The sequence below is a fragment of the Indicator indicator genome, chromosome 1, assembly GCF_027791375.1.
Source record: "Indicator indicator isolate 239-I01 chromosome 1, UM_Iind_1.1, whole genome shotgun sequence".
In the NCBI taxonomy this organism is placed as follows: domain Eukaryota; kingdom Metazoa; phylum Chordata; class Aves; order Piciformes; family Indicatoridae; genus Indicator; species Indicator indicator.
In genome coordinates this window covers 8,878,321-8,890,753 of record NC_072010.1, presented here as the reverse complement: position 1 = coordinate 8,890,753, position 12,433 = coordinate 8,878,321, and the positions used below count along the sequence as shown (strand labels likewise).

General features: G+C 40.9%; 1 protein-coding gene across 1 annotated transcript; it reads left to right on the top strand.

Moving 5' to 3' along the window:
- Positions 1-7,860: 7,860 nt before the first annotated feature.
- On the top strand, positions 7,861-8,898 carry LOC128973096 (endogenous retrovirus group V member 2 Env polyprotein-like). Its single transcript, XM_054389296.1, has one exon. It carries the CDS (start codon positions 7,861-7,863, stop codon positions 8,869-8,871), a length of 1,011 nt encoding a protein of 336 aa, XP_054245271.1. The 3' UTR covers positions 8,872-8,898.
- The last annotated feature ends 3,535 nt before the right edge of the window (positions 8,899-12,433 follow it).

Here is a 12,433-nt window from a genome sequence, read left to right as displayed (position 1 = left end):
TCCCTTGTGTGGGAACAGCTGAAGAGAATCATATGAGAAGGTGAGAACAAGCTGTGTTTGAACAACACCACAGTGCTTATGCTCCCATGAAAAATAGAATTCTCTGTCCAGCTCAGCTTGCCTATTTCTTATGTCTTGCTGCAGCATCTGTGGACAATCACCTTCTTGTCTGCAAACAAAACCCAGACTTTTGAAAATTTTAATAGCTTATTCAGAACAATGTTAAGAAGCTATTAGGTTTCTCTGTTACATTTCAATATGTTATTGAGAACAATGTTAAGAAGCTATTAGCTTCCTCTGTTACATTTCAACTCTGTCAGTCCAGCACATATGATTGCACTCAGAATTGCTCAGCCCAAGGAGCAGCAGGTAGATTATTGAATTAAAACCATGGGTGGGAAGTAAAATAAGGGGGGGGATAAAACAAAGAAACAAAGTAAAAGGAGAAACAAAAATGAAAAATAAGAGATACAGATGCTGTTGAGATGAGCAAGAGTATTTGCTCTAGCTGTTTCTGTTATTTTATCTCCTCTTTTAAACCTTATTTAAAATTAACAGAATTTTAATTAAGCACAGAGGAATAGAGAAAAATTCTGTGTATCTCTGCTCCTCATGGTCTTAATCATTATCTAATTTTAATCTTTTCCCATAAAGAAAGAATCCCCCTCGCCTTTGGTGATTTTGGCAAACTTTTCTGTATGCTAGTAAAAGATAGGTACTATCAGAAAGCTTGTAAACAGACTGCAGGATACCTCACAGCTGTCCTTAAGAAGTGCTCTGCCAATACAGTTCATGAATCATACACAAGTCTCCAAAACTGAGGTCAGCTAAGAGATCATGAGATATGAACCTGAGAGATTTTGTATTTCCTTGTGGGGTAGAAATATTTAGGCTTGCATTCCTGCATGATTTAGGTGATTCTTCCTCTCTACTCAGTTCTGGTAAGACACATTTGGAGCTATGTGTCCAGTACTGGACTTCACAGTACAAGAGAGACACAGATACACTGGAGTGAAGATGATTCAGAGCTTTGAGGATCTGTCTTATAGGGAAAGGCTGAAAGAGCTGAGACCATTCAGTCTGAAGAAGAAATGGGTCAGGGATCTTATTAATATGTAGAAATACTGTGCTGGGGCACACCCATCCTGGATGGGGCTGAGAAGAACCCAGCCCCAGATGGAGAAATTTACTCCTCCTACTTCCAAACCGACTTCAGAATATTTCTTTCACGATTTATTTTTTTCTTTCCTTTCCCCTACCCCTTTTTTTTTTCTTCCTTTCTTCTCTCTCTCCACCCTGCCGAGAAAAATGGAGAGGGGCAGGTGGAGGAATTTATATCTATTATCATTTGAGCTCCTAAACTCAGAGCTCAAACTACCACAATATTTCTTTTGGCGCTTCCAACGTGAGGCTTGGGAAATTTTTTTTTTTTTTTTTTTTTGCTTGAAAATAACACCCGATTGGGAAAGAAGGGTTTGGAAGTAGAGATGGTAATGATTGAAGAAAAGAAGGAAAAGCCCAACAAACAGGAACCAGGACTTCCATCCCCTGTATAGATAACCTTTGACATTCTGTGAAATATGGCCATCCCCTGTCATCTTTAGATAGATAACCTTTGTATAGACAGGAGGAAACAGGGTTGCCTGTGTAAACCTCAACATCCCTCTGTTATTTTCACATTGATATATTTCCGAATAAGATAAGAAACATGGACTATATAAGTTTGTACTGAAATCTCTTTCAACACACAGGTCTTTTGGAGAGATCCTACCTGTGTCCAGCGCTGTAATAAAAGCATAATACAAGAAACTTACTGAGTTTCATGTCCTTCTCTAAATCATTTTGGCGACCGCGGCAGGACACCTCTGTTTGGCTGCGGGACCTGTTGAGGAACAGGACCTCTCAGGGCGCCCCCGAGAGATTCTCGAGTAGAGCTCCTCTACTCACCAGATCACCGCAGGAACAGACAAGACTGCTGACGGAGAGAAGGTATGCTTTTATTAAAAGAGGAGGGGTTGTATCCGTAAGTCGCAGAGGGACGCCCTGCGCGGGAGAGGAGCATTTATTGCCACCCCTAGGGAAAAGAGCTCTTAGGTTGGACCAGGGGGGTCCAAAGGGACTTAAAATATTGTTTATATTTTAAGTATACAGGTTGGAACCAGGGGGGTTCCTAAAGGGACTTAAAATATTGTTTATATTTTAAGTATACAGGTTGGAACCAGGGGGGTTCCTAAAGGGACTTAAAATATCGTTTATATTTTAAGTGTACCAGTTGGAACCAGGGGGGTTCCTAAAGGACTTAAAGTATTATGAACACTGTTTATAATTTGAGTGTGTGGTTGAGTGTGTGTAACTGAGACGTAGAAAATCTACGAAGCGAGAGGGAGTCCCAATCTGCGGTTCCGTTTCTCCGCGAGGAGGACGGCCAGAGAGGGACAAAGCGAATGAGCGAATGGAAGTGTGGCCAATAATTGTATGTTTGGGACCGGTCATTTTGTCATAATTGTATTTGTTGTGTGTTGTAAAAAGCCAGTACTGTGCTGTATTGTGTAGAATGGGGGGCAGACAAAGCAGTGAGATCCCAAAACATACCCCACTTGGTTGTATACTTGCCCACTGGGATGAAATTGGAGGCACTCCAGGAGGGTCGACAAAACAACAGACCCTAATTAAATTTTGTACCCGGTGGTGGCCATTATATAAGTTAGGTGATGGAGAAAAATGGCCTGTAAATGGGAGCCTAGAGTATAACACTTTATTGCAATTGATGTTGTTTTTAAGAGGAAAACAAAAATGGGAAAAGTCAATATATGCTGACATGTTTTTCTATCTCCGAGAACATCCTGATCTTCAAAGGGACTGTGGTATAAGAGCTCCCTCAGATCCACTAGTTTTGGCCCTTGAGAAGGAAAATAAGGCTAAGAACAAGAGGCAGGCACATTTGAAAAGGTGTTGTTCTGCATGTAGCATAGGGCAGAGATGCCTTAAACTTGAGGACCCGAAAGACCTGCCTGAGTTTTATCACCCCCCAGGAAAACTGCAAGGGGTAGTGACAGCAGGTCCAGGAGATAACACAGAGGGTCCTGGTAACAGCAGTGATTCTGATAGTGACACTGGAGTTAGCTCCACAACCCAGGCTCTGGGAAGCCCAGTGGCAAGAAGGACCCGAAGACAACAAGTAACTGCCCTGGCTTCCCAGCTACCCATTCAGGCCCCTCTGCGACAAGCAGTAGGGCCAGAGGGTGACCCAGTCTGGATTAAGGTACCTTTTACAAGCCAGGATTTGGATAGCTGGAGGAAAAAGGCTAAAAATTATCGTAATGACCCTACTGGGACAGCTACTCATTTTCGATTTATGATCAGGCAGCATAACCCAGACTGGGATGATATCCAGTTATTACTGGAACAAATGACTGAAACAGAAAAACAATTAATTGAAAGACACGGATTAGAAATAGCAACAGAAAGAATACAAACTCGGGGAGGGGGAGCGAATATAGGGGATGTATTTCCACTCCAAAATCCGGGATGGAATACAAATGATGCCCTGCAAAGAACTAGACTGGAAGAGTACAGGGAATTTATAGCCAGGGGAATGGAAAAAGCCATCCTGAAAACAATTAACTGGTCTGTATTATACTCAGTCAGACAAGGGCCTGGTGAATCACCCTCAGAATTCCTAGATAAGCTGAGGGAGGTCATGAGGAAAAAAACCTCTCTTGACCCTGGGTCAGAAGTAGGTACACAACAACTGGTATCATTATTTATTGGGCAATCTGCTGGTGATATCAGAAAGAAGTTGCAAAAATTGCCAGCTCCACAGGGAAGGGATTTGGAGGCACTTTTGGATGTAGCATGGAGGGTATTCTCTAACAGGGAAGAAGAGAATAGAAGAAAAGGAAAAAGGATGTTGGTGGCAGCGTTGCAGGAAAATAGGGAAACTAAAGGGCCTACCAGGGCACGGTTGGAAAAGGATCAATGTGCAATCTGTAGGAAGAAGGGACATTGGAAAAGAGAATGTCCAGAAAGGAAAAAGAAAAATAGGGTACAGGCACAGCTGGAAGAGGTTGATTAGGGGGGACCGGAGGGAATTACCCTGGCAGACCCTCTGGTTGTAATAAGGCTAGGGGAAAAGGAAAAGAAATTGGAGTTTCTGGTTGATACAGGAGCAACCTTTTCAGTCTTAAATGAAGCTTTGCTACCTTTGGATGAGAGCTATGTTTCTGTGGTAGGGGCTACAGGTCAAACTGAGAAGGCATATTTTTTTAAACCTCTTAAATATAAATATGGTAAAATCTGGGGCTTACATAAGTTTTTATATATGCCAAATGCCCCAAAGTCATTACTAGGAAGGGACTTGTTAGAAGCATTGGGAGCTGAAATTAAATTTAATAAGGGGAAGGTAGAATTTAGGGTAAGGGAGGAACAGTTAATTGAGGTTTTAAGTCTTGCACTAATGAGCCCTCAACGAGATGAAAACAAAATAATAGAAAGTATAAAAGATCAGGTATATCCTGGAGTTTGGGACACTGAGCATCCTGGAAGGGCCAAAAATGCTTTACCGATAACAATAGATCTTAAACCTGGAGCCCAACCAATCAGGATAAAGCAATATCCTTTAAGGAGAAAAGATAGGGAAGGAATTTTGCCCATTATAGAAAAATTTATAAAATATGGGCTGTTAACAGAATGTGAATCATCATACAACACCCCAATTTTGCCCGTGAAGAAACCCGCAGGGGGGTATCGGCTAGTACAGGATCTAAGGGCCATAAATGAAATCACGAGGGACATTCATCCGGTAGTAGCAAACCCATACACTCTCTTAACTCGATTAAGGACAGAGTTAGAATGGTTTACCGTCCTGGACTTAAAAGATGCTTTTTTCTGCCTACCTCTGGCCCCTGAAAGTCAGTCACTGTTTGCTTTTGAATGGGAGAATCCAGAAACTAACAGAAAATGCCAACTGACCTGGACAGTGTTGCCCCAAGGATTTAAAAACAGCCCCACTATTTTTGGAAATCAACTGGCAAAAGAATTGGAGAAGTGGGATCAGCCAGAAGGAGATGGAGTCCTACTACAGTATGTAGATGATATCTTGATAGCAACTCGAACCACAGAAGAATGTGAAAAGTGGACTGTGAGTATGTTAAATTTTCTGGGACTTAATGGGTATCGAGTCTCCCCACAAAAGGCCCAAATAGTACAGCAGCAAGTAACTTACTTGGGATATGAACTGACTGCGGGACAACGAGTGCTGGGCCCTGAAAGGAAGGAAGCCATATGCTCCATTCCACTTCCCAACACAGTAAAAGAACTCCGAACCTTCTTGGGAATGACAGGCTGGTGTAGGCTGTGGATTTATAATTACGGCCTGTTTGTCAAACCTCTTTATGAATTATTGAGGAAGGCTGACAGGGCTCTGCAATGGAACGGAGAAGCAAAACAAGCCTTCCACACTTTAAAAAGGGAACTGATGAGGGCACCAGCACTAGGCCTACCTGATGTCACTAAACCCTTTTTGTTATATTCCCATGAAAGTCAGGGAATAGCACTTGGGGTCCTCGCACAAACTTTAGGACCCTATCGAAGAGCAGTGGCATACCTCTCTAAACAACTGGATGAGGTAAGCAAAGGATGGCCAGGATGCCTGAGGGCTGTGGCTGCAGTTGCAGTCAACATTCAGGAGTCCCGCAAGTTCACAATGGGACAGAAGATCACAGTCCTGGTATCACATACAGTCTCTGCTGTGCTGGAAGCCAAAGGGGGACACTGGTTGTCTCCACAACGATTCCTGAAATACCAGGCTATATTAGTGGAGCAGGATGATGTGGAGATCAAAGTCACTAATGTTGTCAATCCAGCCTCTTTCCTCCAGGGAAGTAATGGAGAATCAGTAATCCATGACTGTTTGGAAACAATCGAGGCCACTTACTCCAGCAGACTTGACCTGAAGGAAGAACCCCTGGAGATGGCAGATCATAACTGGTATACTGATGGAAGCAGTTTTGTGATCCAGGGAGAAAGAAAGGCTGGGTATGCTATAACTACAGAAGAAGAGGTGATTGAGGCAGAAGCACTACCAGGTAACACTTCTGCCCAAAAGGCGGAAATAATTGCTCTGACTAGAGCCTTGGAGCTCTCTCAAGGAAAAAGGGCAAACATATGGACAGACTCCAAGTATGCCTTTGGAGTAGTGCATGCCCATGGAGCCATCTGGAAGGAGAGAGGACTATTGTCAACCCAAGGAAAAGGCATTAAGCATGCAGAAGAAATATTGAGGTTATTGGAAGCAGTACAGAAACCAAGCAAAGTGGCTATAATGCACTGCAGAGCACACCAAAAGGGAAACAGTGGTCAAGAAAGAGGTAACCGGTTGGCAGACAAAACGGCTAAAACAGTAGCCAGGGAGGGGAAAGAGGTGGCAGAATTTGTTTTGGTCCCAGATGGTAAACTGACAATTGAGCAAAAGGAACCAGAGCCTGTGTATAACACAGAAGATCAGAAATTAATTAAGGATCTTTTAGGGACTAGGATAGAGAAAGGATGGGCTAGGACACCGGATGGGAAATTAGTCATACCTAGTAACCTCCTTTGGGCATTTGTTCAGATGGAACATGGAAAAACTCACTGGGGAGCTGAAGCTCTGTATCGAAAATTGGTTCAGGAGTGCATAGCACGAAAATTGTACACAACTGTAGAGCAGGTAACTCGACAATGTGAAGTATGTCTTAGGGCCAACCCCAAGGTGGCGAAAGAAGTCAAGCTTGGACAGATTAGTAGAGGAAATTATCCAGGACAACAGTGGCAAATTGATTTCACTGAACTTCCAAGAAAGGGGGGATATAGATATCTTTTGGTACTTACTGACACCTTCTCTGGTTGGCCAGAAGCATTTCCCTGTCGCACAAACAAAGCTCGGGAGGTTACCAAAATAATGTTACAAGAAATAATACCCCGGTTTGGGGTGCCTGCTACTATTTCCTCAGATAGAGGATCACATTTTGTGGCCAAGGTAGTACAACAAATAAGTAAAATCTTAGGAATTGATTGGCAACTCCACACTCCTTACAATCCACGCTCAAGTGGACAGGTGGAGAAAATGAACCATTTAATTAAGAATCAGATAATAAAAATTGGACAGGAGGCAAAACTCCCTTGGCCGCAAGCATTACCAATTGCCCTGCTGCGAATTCGAACTAAGCAAAGGACTAAGGAGAGGTTAAGTCCATTTGAAATTCTATTTGGAAGACCCTATGTGGTGGGAACAATGAATCCTTCTGAACCAGGGCAGTTCAGAGAAGAAATGTTGAATAGGTATGTTCAACAGATTTATAAGAATTTAAACATGATTAACAAACAAGTGATTGGAACCAATGTGAGGGGACTAGACAAACCAGTTCATGATGTAGAACCTGGAGATTATGTCTATGTTAGATCTCTTTCAGAAAATCCCCTGGAACCCAAGTGGACAGGACCATATCAAGTGTTGCTGATATCCTTCACAGCTATCAAAATCAGAGAGCAAGCTGCTTGGATACATCACACGCGAGTAAAGAAGGCAAAAGGCAGCCCTTGGAAAGCAGAAGAGCTGGGAGATTTGAAGTTGAGAATAACTCGTCAATAATGTTTACTTATCTGCTGTTACTTAAAATAGTAATAGTGGTAGCGTGGGATAATAATTTGTATGTACAAGTAATGAGAAATATAACTTTAGGGTTTAAGCTAGAGTCATGTTGGTTATGTACTACTCTCCCAACTGATCAATTAGAAGTGCCACTTTATGGAATACCTCATAAGAATTGGACATTTGAAGTTAAAGTAGGGAAAGATTTTTCAGATCTTACATGCCAATACGGAATGGGGAACGGAGAAAAGGGACCTAAATATGAACTTTTACCTTGGGATGAGAAACAAGAAATTAAAGCATATGCAAGATGTACTGACAGAAATATTACCAGATTCCCATTTGGGAATAGGCATTTTTTAAAAATCTTTGAGTTACCAAGTTGCATAAATACTACTAAAATAGGAAAATTTAGAGAACTCAAGAGGAGGCTAAAACAGTATTATGATTTTAAAAAGCAATCATATTTGAATCAGTGTAAGATGGCTCCAGGTCGGTGGTGGCTGTGTGGAGATGGATATGCACGAAAGAGCTTGCCAGAGAACTGGGAAGGACATTGTGTAGGGGGACAATTGATCCCACAGTATACAATACATAATGAAATAACTACAGGGATTGTAAGAAGTCCCTGGAGAAGGGTAAAAAGAGTACTGAACCCACTAATAGAGAGACCGACGGGATTCCATAGTTTTGTCAGATGGCTGATTCCTATGATAGGAGTGAGTGAATTAGAAAAGGCTATAGTGAATATCTCAGCCAGTATGGAGATTGCCCTTGCAGCAACTGAGGATGCCATTCGTGCAGAGCAGAAGGAAATAGAGAGTCTGCATAAAATTACAGGACAGTTTAAATACGCTCTGGATATTTTATTTGCCAAAGAAGGAGGACTATGCACAATAGTGAATGATAGTTGTTGCACATATGTAAATGAGGAAAAGAAGATAGAAATGGACTTGCATAAAATATGGGAACAAAGTAAGGTATTCCATGAAGTGAGCAGGGATGATATATCATACGGATTTTCAAACCTCTGGGAGAAGTTAACCTTGTGGATGCCCAACATTTTCTGGCTTAAACAATTATTAGTAGGAATTGTAATGATTATCATATTAATAGTATTAATAGTAGTCTTGATTAAGGTAATTATGTGTATTGGAAAGAGTGATGTGAAATCATATGAGAGGTATAAAAATGATAAACTTAGGCATGAGTTGGAAACTGGAAATTATTTTAAGAAAATATAGTATAGGAATATACTATTGGATGGTAGAAAGGGGGGAAATGATTGAAGAAGGAAAAGCCCAACAAACAGGAACCAGGACTTCCATCCCCTGTATAGATAACCTTTGACATTCTGTGAAATATGGCCATCCCCTGTCATCTTTAGATAGATAACCTTTGTATAGACAGGAGGAAACAGGGTTGCCTGTGTAAACCTCAACATCCCTCTGTTATTTTCACATTGATATATTTCCGAATAAGATAAGAAACATGGACTATATAAGTTTGTACTGAAATCTCTTTCAACACACAGGTCTTTTGGAGAGATCCTACCTGTGTCCAGCGCTGTAATAAAAGCATAATACAAGAAACTTACTGAGTTTCATGTCCTTCTCTAAATCAGTAATTTTACAGATTCTTATGGTTCAAGTTTTTGGATGGGCTGTTGGCTGGATCTTTTGGATGCATGTGTATAAACTACTGACTTACCATGTGCTTTGGTTAATTATAGAGATGCTGCTTGACTGGATAAAAACTCTGCCAATGCAGTTTTGCATATACCTTTTGAATTCCATCAATCTTACTAGCAGTGTGCACTTGTCAAACTTTTCTGACATAAAGAATTTCTCTGAAACCTATTATGAAACTAAACGTGTGGATAAAAATATTGCTGAAGGAGAATGGGACTATGCAACAATATGCTCTGTAGGCTTAAATGTAATCTTGATAATCATACTGGCTCTGGCCATGTGGGGAAGGGGGTGCCCCAACCCATTAAGAGCTATCTGTGGAGGGACAATTGGTTTAGGGAATTCTTTTGTAAGCCTTAATGGCCCAAAGGCAGAGAGCTGTAAGCACTGCAGGCACTGTGATAATGTTTATGCAAACGGGAGGGAGGGGTCTGGCTGTTGTGAATGCTGTCCAGCCCGATGGAGGCTGGTCAAACCTGAGGCCCAGCCCCGCGGGTTTGACCCCCCACCAACAGCTTCACACATAACCCCTGATGCTCCTCCACCTGTAGTTTCCCTAGCACCGGTTACCATACGCAGGAAAAAGATGCAAAAATCAGCTCCAAATACGGATGGTGAAGAAGGCACCTCAGCAGGACCCAGCACAAATACCTAATAGCATTTCTAGCTAGTAAAGATAGTGGAGGGGAGCTCTTCTTGGTGGTGGCCTGTGGTAAGACAAGAAACAATAGCACAAATTAAAACAGAAAATTCTGTCTAAGCTTAAAATCCCACTTTTCTTCTTTTTTTTTTTTTCTTCCTGTCAGGAAAGTCATGAAGTGGAAAAGATTGTCCAGAGAGGCTGTGGTGATTATCCTTGGAGATATTCATAACTTGACATGACAAAACCACAAGCTACCTATTCCACAGGACAGTGATGCTGAGCACAGAGGGCAGACTAAATGATCTCAAAAGATGTCTTCCCATCTAAGTCTCCTTATGTGACTCTGTAGCAAACTGAATGAAAACAGAAAATCAAAATTCTGAAGAAACACCTGGATTACAACCAGAAAAAATCTGACAACAAAAATGTGAGATAGGGAATGCTGAATTTGTTGAGTAAGCCTTGCTTGAGCAGTGTTAGCCCCAAGACTCACAGAAGGATTTTCTGAGCATAAATAGTTTACTTCTAAATGTACAAGTTGCCATATAAAGAAATAATCTCTTAAAAATTGGGGGTGATATTCACACAAAGAACACCACAGTGCTGGAAAGAGTTTAGCCCTTAGTGTATTCAATGGTGTTTTGACTGACAATACACATACTGACAATTTAACCAATATGAATATTACACAGCCTTGATACTTTGAAGTCTTGTCTAGTAGGAATCGTGCAGAACTGAAGAACTGGGAAAAATCCTTTCCTGCTGGAGATTTTCAGATATAGACTTGGAAGCTAAGTTTAGTCTGAATTACACTATTATACTATTTAATGGCTTGGGGAGAGGGGATGGTGGTTGGGATTTTTTTAGTTTGTTTTTTGTTTCTTATTGTTTGCTGGTTTGTTTTGGTTGGTTGTTTGGGGTTTTGTTGTTTTGGTTTTGTTTGTTTTATTTTGTTTTGTTGTGTAGTTGGTTTTGCTGTTTGGCTTTTTTGGGTTTGTTTGTTTTTTGTTTTTCTTTCTAAGTTCAGTTTTTACTTTCTAGATTCTCTTCTGCCAAATTCTTCATTTTTGTTTTTTTGGTTTTTTTTTAATTTTTCCTGAAGGGAAACTGCTATTCAGTCACTAAATTAAATGGCCATTTCTGGAGAGCTAGTTTAAAATTATTTGGCTGTTTCCTCTTCACTTGTTTTAAATCCAAATTCTCTTTAAAAGCAGAAGTAGCAGTATTAACATTTCATTAACTACAACTTAAGCCAAGTAGGAGTTGTAAGGCTGCACTATTGTACGAGTCACATAGCAGCACAGACTTTGTGTGAATTCATACAGGAGATATTCCTTATATCTGCAATGAAAAACAGATTTTACAGTGTCATGGTGAAGTACTGCAGCTTAGTACTGGCTAATCACTGAGACAGCTGTTTTACAGTGCAGCCATGAATACCAATGTTAACCCAGTGTAAGTGCAAGGTAAATCTAGCAATCTGATTTTCCCTCCATTTGTACTAGTTTTAAGCAAGTAGGACTGATGGCTTTGATAAAGTTACTCCTCATTTGGTGTTGTGAAGCCTTCATACATTTGTTGTCCCACTAAACATCACTGGAGGGTACAGGTAGGGAGAGTAAATAACAGCTCATTTGAGCTTTCCCTGATCTTTTTCACCTGTAATCCCAGCCTTGTATTACACAAGATTGTATAGGAAGGACAAGTTGGGTTATGGCTTTGTAAATTGGGATAGTTGCATATGACTTGCTTTCATGACAAAACTCCAACTGTTTTCTCAGGTGGTACACACTGCACTCAGGGAACAAGAATAAAATACCAGACTGCACTTCTATAAATATGGATGTCACAGGGCATCTAAACAATCTCACTGTGCCATCAGCTTTGAAATCTCTTTCTCAACACTGTGCCTTAAGTTTTTCTCAAATGCATTATTAGCAGACATATAGTCAGCACAGGACACAGGAAATAAACCTCAACACATAAAGAGACACTCCCCAGAGGAAGATAGAAGTCAAAATAAGCTACTCATGTATTTAACCACAGTATCACATTGAGGAAATTGTTCTGAGGAAACTAATGTCATTTTGTTTAAGTGGTTCTTTGGTTCGCTGGTTCTTTGAATGATTTTTTAGTCGTCCTAGCAACTTTTTTGAAATAAGATCTTGCTAGTTGCCTTCTCCTTACAATTTATTTTGCAAGTGAATTCAGCATGCTTCTTTCCATAGATGGAGAATATGATCTTGATTTTACTGCAACAGTTGGAAGTTTTGCACAGTGTTAAATAGGGTAGAAGATGTTAGAGCCTGCAAATTTCCCTGGACTTCAGTATTTTCATAGAATCATAGAAGTCTGTGTTTGAAGGGACCTCCAAAGGTTGTCTAGTCCAACCTCCTCTACAGTAAGCAGGAGCATCCTCAACTCAACTAGATCAGGTTGCCCTGTTGAGCTTCATTTTGAATATCTCCAAGG

Excerpts from the sequence above, each read along its gene's own strand:
- LOC128973096 (XM_054389296.1), top strand. The coding sequence starts at position 7,861 with ATGGGGAACGGAGAAAAGGGACCTAAATATGAACTTTTACCTTGGGAT.